This window comes from Telopea speciosissima, chromosome 5, assembly GCF_018873765.1.
Source record: "Telopea speciosissima isolate NSW1024214 ecotype Mountain lineage chromosome 5, Tspe_v1, whole genome shotgun sequence".
Lineage (NCBI taxonomy): Eukaryota > Viridiplantae > Streptophyta > Magnoliopsida > Proteales > Proteaceae > Telopea > Telopea speciosissima.
The window spans coordinates 17,729,245-17,745,538 of NC_057920.1; the positions used below are offsets into that span (position 1 = coordinate 17,729,245).

At 39.8% G+C, this 16,294-nt stretch overlaps 1 protein-coding gene across 2 annotated transcripts in view; it reads left to right on the plus strand.

Annotated features, from left to right (window-relative positions):
* The first annotated feature begins 5,985 nt into the window (after positions 1 to 5,985).
* Positions 5,986 to 16,294, plus strand: part of LOC122660838 — a 79,381-nt gene continuing 69,072 nt past the window's right edge. For both annotated transcript variants that reach the window (XM_043856084.1, XM_043856085.1), the window contains exon 1: positions 5,986 to 6,340. In XM_043856084.1, the coding sequence (XP_043712019.1) occupies positions 6,060 to 6,340 (281 nt within the window). In that variant the 5' untranslated portion in view covers positions 5,986 to 6,059. The remainder of the gene's footprint in view (positions 6,341 to 16,294) is intronic.

A 16,294-nucleotide genomic window follows, 5' to 3' on the forward strand; every position in this document is an offset into this window, starting at 1 on the left:
TGATCTACAATGTCGAGAGCAACGGTGATGAAGTATTTTTATTGCAAGGAGTGCTAGAACTTTTTCTCTGTGTAATTTTTTTTTTGATGTTTTGGTTAACAACTTTGGTGGAGAGTGGATTGAAAGTGAATTTTAAAGGCATCCGTTTTAGTTAATTTTGTGTGCTAATAGAATTTAATGCATTATTAATGCAATGTTTAATAGTTTTTGATTTTATGGAGTGAATATTATATATGGATGTAAACTACAGGTGAATATTATAATGGTATGTAATGCATATTAATGCAAACTTTTTTTTTTTTTAAAAAAAAGGCTTTTTGGCGACGGTAAATATATTACCGTCGCTAAATATGTATTTCCCCGACGATTAAATGAAAACCGTCGCCAAAAATATGTTTAAATACTGACGAAACCCATAAACATCGCCAGAAATGGTATTTGTAGCGACCTAAACATTAACCGTCTCCATAAATACATTTTTAGCGACGGAAGTAATAAATGTCGCCAAAGATGATTTTGCTGGACGACACCAGTTTTACCGTCGCTATTTTTTGCGACGTTGCTTTAGCCGACGGACTGGCGACGGTTAGATTTTACCGTCGGCGTTATTTTGGGCGACGAAAAATGATGTTTTGCGACAGTTTATTACCGTCGCGGAAAATCATTTTTCTTGTAGTGGACCCTTCAAGACTCGCTCCTTTAGAGGTCTCAGTAGTGTTGCAGGATATTAGACAATTGTTGTCATCATTCCAATTTATTTTTTTCTTTTATATTCCAAGGGCTACAAATTGTTTAGCAGATGCCCTGGCTACGAAGGTACTGTACATCATGTGTAGGACAAAATGGCCACATTCCATTCCTTGGTTTTCAAGACTTTGTTCGTTTGAAGCTTTAGGTTGTACACATGATTATCCTAATCAGTAAACTCCGTTTCAACAAAAAAAAAAAAAAAAGGTTGTGTACAATATGCATTCTTGGATTTTTTTTTTTTTTTTTTCTTTTTCTTTTTCCAAGGAGGATTCTTGGAAGCATTGTGAAATGTTATAAATATTGTGTGGTAAGTATTCTTGTTCTTGGATCCTAGAAATCGACCTATTATGGAACGTACTCTTTAACTCATTTCGTAATTTCGGTTGAGAACGGAGTGTTGGGGACAAATGCACAACCACAAAGAAGATCCCAAGCAACCAATCATAAGCAAACACAAGGAATTTTACCGTGTTTTGGCAAATTTCCCTACATCCACTTAAGAGAACAAGAGATTTTTCACTATTTTCTAAAAAACTCTTTACACCACTCTCCACCTCACAAAGTGCTCCCCTTTGCTTGTGGCTAGGGTTTTCCACACAAAAACAATATATAGGGAATCCCATAACTCTAATCCCCTCATAATTATAATTATATCCTTGTAGATGTAATGGACCCAAAACCCGTCCCAGTTACAAATATAGACCAATAACAATTATGTGGACCCCGTAGAATACAAGACACACCCACTCCAACAATCTCCACCTTGACTTGGATTATGCAAGTTACCCTTAAGAAGACTGGTGTTGATGTCGACTCTGCAAATGTTGTCATTGTCTCTGCCTGTCTCCCATACTCAATCTGCATGACCCACACCCCCGCTCAGGGTGTCCTGACCTGTCTGCCATACCCAAACCGGCATGGCTCATACCCGGCCCCCACTGAGGTGTCTGTATAGCTCACCGTTGTTGCACAATGTGGCGTGGCTCCACCTCTCCTACTTCTGCATCTCGCTCTAAGAGATCATCGCCACTCACCAAATCTGAAGAGAAAGATACTCGCTTCTTTCTAGAGTTGCACATATTCATCGCTTAAACCACTTGCAATATCTGCCTCCACCTATACCTCTTGCTTGAGTTCCAACATGAGCTCCACCTGTTTCAACACTCCCTACAAGCTTGTACAAAATTCTCAATCATCCGTCCTTGCATCACAACCATAGACCCTCTTGAAACATTGAGAACTCCATTGGGTGGGGGTGCCATTAAGTGCCTTGGGAAGCATGCTTTTGCTCAGGGTTTTGTTTTTTCAAGCTCTTTTCCCCCTTGTTTCGAGACTCGTCATGCCCCATTTTGCTTATTTTGATCGCCATTTATCGTGTCATACCTACATTCGCGTGATCGCAACTCTGTCCGACTTCCACTTGAAATCTTACCTATTTTGGCCTATTTTTCACTTCGCCGCCCTCACCCTTTTTAAGTAACACCTCTTTAATCTTATATGATGTTGTTACTCTGCCCGAAGTCTGAGTAGCAAACATCCACTTTACAACCGTTACTCTGCCCGAAATTTAAGTAACCCAAACCCATATCGTATAGTTGTTTTTCCTTCTCTACTTGAGTTGGGAGACATTTTTTTATTTCGCATCTTTTGGCATTATTCTTTGTTTTGTTGGTTTTAATCGTAGGTATATTTTTTTACTTTTCATCTTACTTTTGACACAATGTAGACTAGTAAAGTAACTTGTTTTAGTGTACATAGTATTTTTTTAAATAAGAATAATATGTGTATTTTTATTTTTATTTTTTATGATTAATGCATTTCAAGTTAACTTTGCATGTTCGTATAGGACATATTGTTATGGAAGAATGTTCGAAATCTAGCATCTAGTAGAAAGGCCGATTTAACCGGACGAGATGGGGTGCTAACACCTCTCTATTTTTGTAACTTGACCACTTACCTATACTCTTTGACCAGACCATATGGAATCAGGTAGCCATTTCCACTCACCCTGGATAAGGGTACCACTCATTAGGCCCTAGGTCCAAATTCTAGGTGGCGATTCCTTTTATTTTAGTATATATGTGGCATGATCACAAATACCTATTTTAATAATGAATCTCAATAGTAAACCATAGTCCTTGTTGCCAAGGGGCTTAAAAAACCAAACGGATCCCGCCTGCAAGGCAGGTAAACCCACATCCAGAGGGCCACAGTACCTACAGAGACAAAAGAGATTGCGAAGAAAAGAAGAGGTTTTGGGAGGAACGTTGATTAAATGAGCAATTATACTGAGATCGTATTTAATTAAAAAAAGAAAGAATTGTACCGATATCGTATTTAATTAAAAAAAGAAAGAGTATTTTTTGGGGGGGGGTGTTAAGCAAAAAAAGAAAGAATTAAGCCCAAAGGTATCCAAAGTATGAGAAAATTAGGAAAAATAAATATGTAAAATAATGAGGAAAGATGGCATTTAAATAAGAAAGAGGGATTAAGTAGCCACAAAGCATGAGTCTGTGCACTTATACAATAGTATGATATGATATATCCCAGGAGGTAAATGTTTAAATTCACCAGGAATCCTATCGCAACTTTTTCTGGTTTTTCTATGGAAATAAAAACAATATTGACTAATAATAATAAAATAAGAACCAACACAACACTTGGTAAGATATGGTTTCAATCTTATACGATATGCCTGAATTAGGAGTTGTGTCTCTTCATCCTCAATATTTATCAATGTAGACATAGAGAAGTTTCATCATCAACTTCAAGGCCTTTGGTACGAGAGCCTATTTTTTGTTTGTTTTGAAGTGGTGAAAAGTTTAGCTACAAGTGAGTGGACTTGGTTTATCTACATGAAAAAGTGTGGTAAAAACAAATCACCAATTACGAGAATATAAGAACTTATCTGTATGGTTGTACTATACGTATAAAAGGAGAGTATACCGACTTCCTTACTTGATTTTTGTAGCCCAACAATAAATGATGTGGGTTGAGTCATGCCAAATGGTCACTCTCATTAAGATTGTAGATGACCTTATGGGTGTAATCTGAGTTTCTTTTGAATCAACCTCCAATATAAAACAACCCCTAACTTGAGTTTTTTTTTTTTTCTTTTTCCTTAATGAAAATGTAATCACACAAACTACACACCAATCCCAAAAGGTTAACTGACTTTTAGGACCGTGGAATGGCGGATATATACAACACACCCCACACGTGCACACCTGATGTGGGACGAAACCCACGCACCCAGCTCACACAACACAACTTTTTTTTTTTATTTTTTATGAAAGTGTAATCACACAAACCACACACCAATCTCAAAAGGTTAACCGACTTTTAGGACCATGGAATGACAGATATACACAACACACACTACACGCACACACCCGATGTGGGACTAAACCCACACACCCAGCGCATACAACACACCCTAACTTGACGTTGTACAGTAGTGCAACTCACTGGCTAGGGGACACTTAGGGACACCAAGAGATGTGCTTAATTGAACATAAACAAAACACCAACATATAGAGAAAACTAAACAAAATTTGGGACTGTTTCCATTGTATTAGAGAAATGGGCTTAACATCCTTTCTATAAATAAGAGAAGAAGAAAAACCACCAAAGGTTATCTCCAAAAGACATGCCCAGATGCATGTCTTTTTCCATAAGACATGTTTGTTGACCATTTAAACATATATTCCAATAATCACACCTATTGACCATTAAAGTGCTTATTAGGAAAAGACGTAACCCTCTAACAAACTATTTACAAAATAAAGTCAATATTTTGACTCATAATTTTAAAAGCATTTAATTTTCCAACAAAAGAATTCTTAAAATTGAAATTGAATGTTGTAAAAAATACTATATTTGTTTATGTTATGTTAAAAATGCATTCCAAAGGCATAGAAGTGCTCTCAAAATATAAAAGCAGAAAAAAAAAACCACATTAGCTCAAATACAATGTCGCAGAACAGATTTATTTTTTTTAAATGTAGCCAAAAATTGCACCAAGTTTATGCCACTGGTTAAATTATAAAACCAATTTAAAGGTCACTCTTGTGGAGAACCAAGGCTTGTTATTTAATTTTCCAAAATTAATGGCTATAACTTTATTTTCTATCTTTTTAAAAAAAAAAAATAATTTTTCTTCTTTTGTCAACTATATATAGCTTTATAAGGAAATGAGATCTTAAAATTGTATTTTAGAAAATACTAAAACATAGGAGAGTATTTATGAACCCGAAGGGGAAGTGAATTATTTGATTTCCTTGGTTGCTAGCCTTGTGACAGAAACGTGTCTGCCATAACTGTAGCCGCAAAAATTTCCCTCTATAATTATATAGCTCACGAGAAAGAGTTCTTTGAACGTAAGATGTCTTACGTATACTCACATAAGTCTTTTTCATTCATTTACGTATACTCACATAAGTCTTTTTCATTCATTTTTCATGAAAAGAGAAAATATAATAAAATATTAAGAAAAATGCATGTTCGGGAGTGTGGCCTGTGTACCTATGCCTCGGGCAATGGGAGCGCACATGTGGACATAAAATAGGGGGAATCAAAGGGGCATGGTGGTCATTTGTACTCCTCTAAGTCTGACACAGGGGCCATCCCATAGAGACTGCTCACACAAAAGTATTTTTAATAAGGCTGTCAAGCTGCATGGTGTCGACGCCCAAACATAAGAAGGGTGAAATGACCAGCCACCCTCTAAAATGAAAAATCCCAACCTTGTTGGATGCCACCGTATGCTCTCTCCACACAACCTGGCAGCGATCCCATGGCCCCTTCTCAATATTTGTATGTGAGTAGGTGTAGAGACGCCTTAGGCTTATAGTCTATGATAAATTTGCTAAACAGAGAACCAATTTCGATGCATCTGTCTCACTGTTCATTATGGCTGTGACAACGATCCAATGGCCAAGATGGGCGGACCTGGATCTTGTGCATCTGGGCAGTTGGGCTGCATGTGTAATGTCAGACTCAAGGCAACGCGCTTTGACTGCCTTACCTCTACCCAAACACCTTGCCCGAGCAGTGCAGTGCCAGGCTCAAGGTGGCACGCTTTGACCACCTTATCCTTGCCCAAGCGCCTTGCCCTGAGCAGGGGTAAGGCAGTCAAAGTGTGCCACCTGAGCCTGGCACTTTTTCGGAGATGGGTTCACGTGCGCTCACGTTCTGGCCTCTTCCATCGTCAAGTACTGCTCTTAAGCTTATTACTTCTTTTGACTGTTTCCTGCTAGAGTCGACCCTCAAGTTCTGATCTTCGGAGGAGCAGCAGAAGAACAATAGAGATGGAGATTCTGCAACCGAAGCAAGGATTACTAATTCTTTCAGCATTCCTTTTCGTCTTCAATCTCTCTATATGGACGATCCACGCGCAGGGCTCTATTCCCGCCAGGTTTGATGGGTTCGTGTACGAGAACAATCTACCTGATCATGCAGATACGATATTGATCGAAGCATTCTTCGACCCGGTCTGCCCGGATAGCAAGGACGCTTGGCCTGATCTGAAACGGGTTGTCGAGTACTACGGCCCTCAACTTTCACTTATCGTTCATCCCTTCGCGTTACCGTGAGTCTGTCTCCCTTGCATGTCTTCTTTGTCTAAAATTGAGTAATTCTTGTTCTTATCTGCTAATATGGACTTCATTGAATGTAGTGTGTTTGTTTGTTATTTTAAATATGGAATGCCGAACTACAATAATTTCTTATATTTTTCTCCTTTATTTATTTTTATTTGTGTGACTGGAATATGCAATTAGCTCTTAAGTTTGTTGATTTGGATACCCGTTCGGATTTTGTTGCCTCTCGTGAAATTGAATTGTAGTACCCCTCTCCAGCCCCAACCAACGGAAAAGGATGAGAAGAAGAGAATGTAATGTTCTATGATTTGATGAACATTTGGTTCACTTCTTTATTTATGTCAAAAAATTTCAAAGCGAATCTGATGGGGAGAAAAATGTTGTTTTGTTATTCCTCTTTTTTCCTCAACTTTTGCATTAGAAACAATTAAGAAAAAAGAGTTAATCAAAATTGTTCAAGAATGTTTTTTCTTATTCAGAGTTTTTTTTTTTGGGGGGGGGGGGGGGGTTTGGGGTTGGGGATCGAGGTCTGACATCAAATTCTTTTTCGTTCAGACCATTGTGGGTCTATTTAACTCTAAGTTTAGTTTCGGTGGATAGTAGTTTGAAAATACCCCTTCTATTTAGGACTGTTTTTTCAAGAGGGGGGGGGGGGGCTGTTGGGGATTTTGTCATTCCCTCTGCTTTCTTTTGTCCTCTTTCTGATGTGATAACGTTTTCAGAAACTGTTTTCTGTTTTGTAAAGCAGGAAAATGTTTTTTTTTATGGTGAAAAACATATTTATAAGCCCTTTGTTCTGAACAATTGCTTACAACTTTCCTGTTTTTGGAAACAGAAAATACCTGCTTTTCCAATTCAGAAAAATATAGGTTTTGAAAACAATTTCTTTCTTCTGTGCTACTTTTAAGTAGAATTATGTTTCTGTTTTTAACATTCAAATCATAAACAAAGTAATGCAGTGTTTGGTTTGACCCTCCTATCTTCTGATTATTCTCATGCTCGACTTCCCCAATCAAAACACAACTCAGTTTACTCTCTCTCACACACACACACACACTCTCTCTCTCTCTTAATTTGGTTGGATCAAAGTTCCTTGAACTGGGTTCAGCCATAGATCTAATACCAAATAGTGTCTATCTAATCACCCCTAGGCTGGGGTTAGAAAACCCATATATACTAAGCCCATGACCCATATAACTCATAGGGGACTTGAAATTAAGTTTAGCATGAACCAATCTTGAACCATAGGTTCAGCTGGACCTAGAAAATTGAACCCAATCCAAAATAATAGGTTCTTCTTCTCTTCTTACTGGAATTCTGCATCAGTTCTCCCCGGCTTTAAAAATTCAACCTTGAGTTTTGTAAAATTGAGGAATCAGCTTCGTGAGGTACACGACAACAGAACTCGGGTAGATCACGGATGTTAAGAATGAAATCCTCAAGTTATGGGTCTCTTCTTCAAATAATTTTGGTGGAATCACGAATTCAATATGCTCAACTTCACGATCGACATCATATGAATGATGTGCCCGTGGAGTCTGCAATTGTATCTTCAACTTCTTAATCTGTAGTCTTAGCCTCTATTGTAGTACCAAGTTCCTTGGTGTCTGTCATAATTGTCCTCCTCTATTGTGAATGATGTGCCTGTCTCCTCGTTGGCCTCAATAGTTGCTACAATTGTATTTGTATTCTTTTACCGTTGAGGGCACAATTTGACAAAGGGTCCATATTTATTGCAATTGTAGCAACTTGGTCTCACCACCACTGTTCATTAATGCCTTGCCCTTATATGTGGCTGTAGGTGTCTTACTTGGTCTACTCGTGAACCCTGTAGGCCTAGTAGGTGCTCGTGGTGTTTTTGTTCTCCCCCGGCTTGAAAACTGACTCACCTCACTGGGGGCTTTAATAATTCCTCAACTCATAATGCCTTTTGAAAGCAATCTTGTAAGTCAGATATCGACGACACCAATCTCCCTTCAAATTTTTTGTCGTAACCCCTGCTTGAATTGAGACAAAAGTTGTGCTTCATTCTCTTTGATTTCTGTATGTGAAACGAGTTAAATTGTTCCATATACCCAGCTGCATAGAGGTGCCTTGCCGTGCAGAATTTAGTTGGTCATGCAGATGTGTCCAGAAGGTCTGAGGGAGGTACTTTCTCTTTAGCTCTTTTTTCATCTCGTCCCATGTGGTGGGTGTTGTACCTCGTGTGTGTAACCTCCGTTCTTGTTTGTTCCACCACTCTCTTGCTGGTCCAATCAACTTGGCTCGAGCTAACTTCAGTTTCCTTGGCTCTGTCAAGTCATACGAATCAAAATAGTTATCTAAAGAGGTTAGCCAGTCGTAGAACACTTGTGGGTCAAATTTCCCATTGTACTCTTTCAACTCTAGCTTAACCTTTTGGGAGTCAGCAGTGTGCCGATTAGGTACACCATTATTACCATCAAATTTGCTCATATGAGGTCCTTAAAAGAAGGTTGAGGTGTAGGAACCCTCTGACCCATAATTTTAATGGTATTTAAGGTATAATGGGTTGGCAATCCTTCATTAGGTCTGGGATGCTCAGAATTATCATATGTAGAGGAAAAAATTGACTCAAACTTTTGCTCCATAACAGTCATGTGATCTGACAACTGGCTGAACTTATTAGTGATCTGGTTGAGTGATTCTTGAAAGATTGTCGGATCAGAGTTCCTTGAACTGGGTTCAGCCATAGCTGAGACCAAATAATGGCTATCTAATCACCCAAAGGTTGGGGTTAGAAAACCCATAAAGACTAAGGCCATGATCCATATAACTCGTTGGGGACTTGAAATTAAGTCTAACTGGAAGTCTGGAATGGGGATTATAGGCTTCTTTCTGAAATTTTGCTTCACACTCTGATGCAGGACAATCTTGGACTGGGCCGACTCAACTGGTGTCCTACATTGGACCGACCCAAACCCAGTTGAACCGGGTCCAGTTTGAGTGTTTGGATCTAGTAGGATTTTAGGAAGTTTATTTTATTTGGGAAATTATTATGTAATCTTTTATTTTAAGGTAGTTATTAGACACATAGGGAAATTTTCAATTTGAGTTTTATTGGGTTTCTATTTTAGTTAACCTGGTTTTAGTAAGTAATTAGGAGTCTTTAATTTTGGGTGCCTTTTATTTCTCTTTATATATGATGTAATTCCCCATCATTAGAGATATGCAACAATGAATTAAAAGAAAAGTGAGTTTGTGCGTGTGCACCCTCCCTTTCTTCTTCTCCCCCCCCCTCGGATTTCTTCTCAGATTTCCCCTCTCCTATTCTGTCCCCCATTATCTGGTATCAGAGCCCAAACCTGGGTGAATCTCTTTCCCTCTCTCTCTCTCTCTCTCTCTGATTCTTCATCCTCTCGGTCTCTCTTCCATGCTATTTCCTCATTCTCACTTTTCCCCATTCTATTCTTCGTCCTTCTATTTCCTCTTCGCTGCAGTTGTGACCGAACTTCAACAGCAACCATACCACCAAGCCCAACCCCCATCTCATCCCTTCCCCACAACAACTTCCGCTGAACCCCCAACCCATCCTTTCATTTCCCATCTGTGACCGACAAAAAAAAAAGAAAAAGGAGTTCATCTCTGTGGAAACAGAGGTCGATTCGAAAACCTAAACCCCAATCCCATCCCTTTTGATTCCCTGAGCATAATCCCCAACCCACCATCACCCACCTTCTTGATTCCACCAGAACCAGAAAAAAAAAACAGAAGAAGCAAGCAAGAAGAGAAGAAGAAACAGAAAAAAAAAAACAGAAGAATCAAGAAGAGAAGCCAAAAAAAAAAAAGAGGCACATACCTGGTTCGAAGTCCTCCTTCCACGATTCAACTCCCCACAGTCGATCAGCTCCCTCGCACCGATGTCATCCATCGAAGTCATGAAGCCCCTCCTTCCTCGCAGCGCCTTCCTCCATTCTTCCTCTCTAGTTCGACAGAATCAGACTTCTAGTAGGAGACGGTAACCCCACCCACGATCCCACTTTTTGTCTCTATTCTTTATTTATTTTTTATTTCCTAAACCGCCTTTCCCCTTTTGTCAAATTCTAACTTACCCTTTATTTTCTTTTTGTTCCAAGATTACCCCTTATTCTTCCTTGTTATTTCGTTATTTTATTTAGGTCTTATTTCCAGATTTAACCCCTCTCTAATATAATTCTGTTTTGCACTTCCTTTATCGATTCTTGTTTTTTTTTTTTTTATCTTCCCATTATACCCCTCTAATGCTCCTTTCCCTTCTATTCATATTCTACTTTTTAGTAGTTTCCAAGTTTACCCCTCCCCACCGTCCATTACACCACACTTCTTTTTCTCTCTTTAGTTTTCAGCCCAATAAATTACAATTTTGTCATTGATATCATAAATCCCATTGTATTTACATTGTGCCATCAATGTTCTACACCTCACCATATTTATGGGAATTGACCAATAGTAGGACTCAGATACAATGCAACCGAATTCTCTTGGTTACAATCCATCACCTATTATGTCCTGTAACGGTGGAAGCACTGCATAAGGTATTTTCTCTTTATAGATTTGTGGAAAAGATCATGACAACATTTCACAAGTCTGCTAGTTCTCAAGCCCTTATCCAGTATTAGTCACTTCTGAGGGCCGTTTTAGCAAGAAATGCTCTTCAAGGGCGTCGTGTTTATGATTATTGTTGTACATTGGACATTCAATTTTCATGCCTAAGTGAGGTACAATTGAACTACAGACAGTCAAAGGGTTTCAAGAACACATCCGTGCCTTTAGTACAAAAAGACAGGAAAATTGTGATGGAGGCATCACCGACTGAATCACTTCCATGTTATTCTAATGCACTGACGGAAAACTCTACTGAAGATGTCTCTGAAGAGCCAAAAGGCAAGCCACCATTGATGGACGTGATGGTGTCGATAGTCATTTAAGAAAAGGTGGAGCTGAACGATCTGATCAAGATTGCAGCCGTGGAACCGATCAATGGTCCGATTACAGTGGCAAAACCCCATGGTCATATTCCAATCAAAGTCATATCATTTGTTGATGACCATCGGGAGATGTGCCGGATCACCTTCCCAACTAAGCTTTTGATCGTGGATGCTGATCAAGTGGTGCTGATCCTTTCCTTCTTTAAAACTCGTGGACGAGTTTTTCTCAACATCGGGCGAGTTGATGCAGGACAATCTTGGACTGGGCTGACCCAGCTGGTGTACTACATTGGACCGACCCAAACCTTTGAGTGTTTGGATCTAGTAGGATTTTAGGAAGTTTATTTTATTTGGGAAATTATTATGTAATATTTTATTTTAAGGTAGTTATTAGACACATAGGGAAATTTCCAATTTGAGTTTTATTGGGTTTCTATTTTAGTGAGCCTGGTTTTAGTAAGTAATTAGGAGTCTCTAATTTTGGGTGCCTTTTATTTTTCTTTATATATGATGTAATTCCCCATCATTAGAGATATGCAAGAATGAATTACAAGAAAAGTGAGTTTGTGCGTGTGCACACCCCCCCTTCTTCTTCTCACGGCTTCTTCTCCCCCCCCTCTGATTTCTTCTCAGATTTCCCCTCTCATATTCTGTCCCGCATGACACTCTCTTGTCTCTGTGCTGCGCTCACGTTCACTCATAACCAGCGGCGTTCGAGGAGATTGTGTTGTCACTAGTTGTTTGCACTTTAAGAAGATTCTTGCCCAGCAAATTCGGCATTTTCTGTTTCTCTTCTCTGTTGGCACACACAGAGAAGGTGAGGCTAGTGTCAGCAAGTGAATAAGGAGAGGGATCAAATGACCACCCCTCCGCCCCCCTCCCCCCAGGGAAGAGTGGATTTTTGTGTTTGTAATTGAAAGTTGAGACTAGAGAGATGGAATTGCGTGGGTACTCTCAAGGTTGTTGATTAAATGGTGACTTAACAAAATGGGAAGGATGGTGGAGAGACTGGAGACTGGACCATCTTTTATGGATGGACCAGAAATCAGTGATGAGGAGAATTTGCTGATTCAAATGGTCACTTTATGATCATCGGATTTGTCAGCCTCTGGGCTGCCTTCATGATGGGCTATTGATATCAACAGAAATTGGTGCTTGGAATGCCATGTTAATTATGCACAAAATGGGATGTCAAAGGATGCATTCCAACAGCCATGCAGCATCTCTAGCGCTATGGTCTCTATCGTCTTTGAGTGAAAACAAAAATTCAAAATTTAGAGAGAAGAAAACAGAAAAGCAGAAAACCTATTGTAGAAAACAAAACTACAAAAGAAAGCCTTATCAAACATGTCTCTTATGAGAACGAAAATAGAAAAACAAAAACAATCAAATAAGGATTTTCTGTTTTTTCAAGAAGACACCAGAAAACGTTATCAATTAGGGTCATTGGTTTTGGGTTGTTTAGTTGTTAGATATAGATTTTCTATAATAAACCCTCTTTTTTTGTGTGTGTGTGTGTGTGCGCGCTTTTGATTCTCTTGTTAGTTTATGTAAACAATTATCGAGTTCTATTTGGGTTATATGGTTTATACTCTGGCTTATGATTGTTAAGGTATCCAAATAATTTTTGCATCTTGAAATAACTGCTGATTTAGGTAGTAGTGTTGTGCACAGTGCACACATGGGATTCAATATGAGTGTCAATTCAACTCCTGGAGAGGGACTGAATTTGATTTGCTCCTATTATCTTAAGTTGGTCGAACAGCAAAGAATTCCCTTTTCAAATAGCCTAGAGTTCAATCGTAAATCACCTTACCTTCTCCTTAGGCGATCTTTAGTTTTTGCTTGTCTTTGTATGATAACTTCAGGGAAGCTATAGTCTCTGCAGTCTTCATTGTGAAACCATGGAATTATCAGTTATTCTGATTGTTTATTGAGTACTGTACTGGTGGGTCCTTGACTCCATGATCTGTTGATGCTGCCCAAACTGGAGAACCAATAGAAAGATTTAAAAAAAAAAAAAAAAAAAAAAAAAAAAAACTATTTCCACAGTTGGAAGCTGAATTCAACAACCAGTCACTAGGTAAAGATAACCGGGGATAAATGATGGATTGGTGGATAACCTGAGAGGCACTGGTCTGAATCTCTCAAAGCCATGTAGGCTCCAACCTCCAAAGGAAGGAGGAATTTCTCACTCCAGTATTGCAACTGATGATCCCAAGTCTATGTTACTTTTATGTCCACTGATACGATCTGCTTGCCAGCTTTAAAGCTTGGTGTTACCCAATGATGCAGGTCCAAGCATGCGAAAGAAGAAGAGCCTTGACTAGGCTGATTTCATTGGAGCCTTTAGTTTTTTTTAGTGTTTTAATTAGTAAGGGTAAAACAGTCTTTTTACCTTTTATTTTCTTAGTTATTCCTCTCCACGATTTTAGAGGGATGAGTGGTTTGTTTATTTGTTTGTTTAAACTTATACTCCTATTTAGAGTATAAGTCTGCTGTGTTTTTTATGTTTTTTTTATTAGGATTCAGGTTAGGAACCATTAGTCCTAATCTGACTAGGATTGGATTTAGGATTTAGAACTGGGATTCCTAGTTCAAATCTGACTATTTGTAAGGCCCTTTGGCCCCTCTTTTTTACTATAAATATACCTATCGTGGGCAGGCTCCCCCACTACTTTTCTGCATAAAAAAATCCTTGTTTATCAATTTAAAGAATTGCTCCTTCATGCTGCCCAAGGTTGTTTTCCTTGGCTTTATCATCTCATCAAAGGGTGTTGAGGCTGATCCGGAAAAGGTTCGAAGCATTGTTGAATGGCCTATTCCGACGACATTCACTGAAGCATGGAGTTTCCACGGCTTGGCTTCCTTTTACGGGCGATTCATTTGCAATTTTAGTGCCATCATGGCACCCATAACCGAATGCACCAAGCAGAACAAGGGTAAGTTGAATGGACAGCAGCAGCTCACAAAGCTTTCCAGGTGATTAAGAAGAAGATGACTGAAGCTCCAATACTACGCCTGCCCAACTTTGACCATATTTTCGAAGTTGCTACTGATGCTTCCCATGTTGGCTTAGGCGGAGTTCTTATGCAGAATGGGCATCCTATTACATTCTACAGTGAGAAACTTAATGATGCCAAGACTCGGTACTCTACTTATGATATAGAGCTTTATGCTGTTGTTCAGGTCTTACGGCATTGGAGGCACTACCTTATTGGCAAAGAATTTGTCCTATACACTGATCATGAGGCACTCAAGCACCTCCACTCACTGAAGTCCATTAGCACCAGGCATGCTAAATGGGTTGCATACTTACAGGATTTCAACTTTGCCCTCAAATACAAGTCAGGAAAGGAAAATACAGTGGCTGATGCACTGAGTAGAAAAGTCCTGACTTTGAGCACTTTCTCAGCCCATGCACTTAGCATCGAGCAGATCAGAGAAGAGTATGCTAGTGACAAGGACTTTCAAGTCCTATATGCTGATTTAAAGCAGGGTGGACAGCACCCTAAGTATTCATTACATGATGGTTATTTGTTCTTAGGAACCCGGCTGTGCATTCCCGATTCGTCCTTACGACACCATATTATCAGGTAGTTACATGGAGGAGGTTTAGGAGGACACTTCGGGAAGGATAAGACCATCTTGCAGGTGACTGATCGGTACTATTGGCCTCATTTGGCCAAAGATGTTGAGCATGTAATCCGGAGGTGTCGAGTTTGTCAACTAGCTAAAGGTACTTAGTAAAACACTGGCCTCTATTCACCACTGCCGATCCCTCACCAGCCATGGATTGATCTCAGTATGGATTTCGTACTTGGTCTACCCCCTACTAAAGAAAGATTTGACTCCATTATGGTGGTGGTTGACAGATTCACCAAGATGTCTCAGTTCATTCCTTGTCGAAGAACACTTGATGCTTCCCACATTGCCAAACTGTTCTTCAAGGAGATTGTTCGTATCAATGGGTTACCCAGTATTATCGTATCCGATCGTGACATGAAATTTATGAGTTATTTCTGGAAGACTCTATGGCTGAAGACAAACACCAAGCTTTTGTTTGCTACTGCATTCCATCCCCAGACTGACGGACAGACAGAAGGAGTCAACAGGAGCCTTGGTAATTTGCTGCGGTGTTTGGTCCGAGATTATGAGAAGACGTGGCCCTCTATCCTTGACATTGTTGAGTTTGCATACAACAGCTCCGTGAACAGGACCACCGGTCGTACTCCTTTCGAGATTCTCCTTGGGATACAACCTCGCCGTCCGATGGATCTCATTCCCTTACCCCCTCAAGCTCGGGTAAGTGTTGAAGCAGATGAATTCATCCGCCATATCACCGAAGTGCATGCAGATGTTCGACGCAAGATTGCACTCAGTACTGATCACTACAAGTCCACTGCCGACAAGCATCGCCGGTTCGTATAATTCAAGCCTGGAGACATGGTCATGGTACGGGTGAATCCAGAGAGACACCAACCGGGTGTCAACAGTAAACTCCATCCCAAGAAGATGGGTCCATACACGGTGCTGAAATGTATTGGACCTAATGCTTATGTTCTAGAGTTGCCTGATGATATGGGCATAAGCAATGTTTTCAACGTGGCTGATCTATATCTGTATACGGGGCATCATTCAGATGATGGTGATTCAGAGCACATATTGCGGCTGCCCCAACTGAAACCACCTACGGAAGATGTGATTGAAGAGGTTCTGGATGATATGCACAAGACGACTCGTCAAGGCGCCGGTTACCACTCTTTCCTTGTCAAGTGGAAAGGTCGCCCACGTCAGGACAGCACTTGGATACATGCTGATGACTTCAAGAGGCTTGATCCGGAGTTATATGATCGCTATATGGCATTCACCCATTCATCGGAGATGAATGTTTCTAAGCCGAGGAGAGCTGATGCAGGTCCAAGCATGCGAAAGAAGAAGAAGAGCCTTGACTAGGCTGATTTCGTTGGAGCCTTTAGTTTTTTTTAGTGTTTTAATTAGTAAGGGTAAAACAGTCTT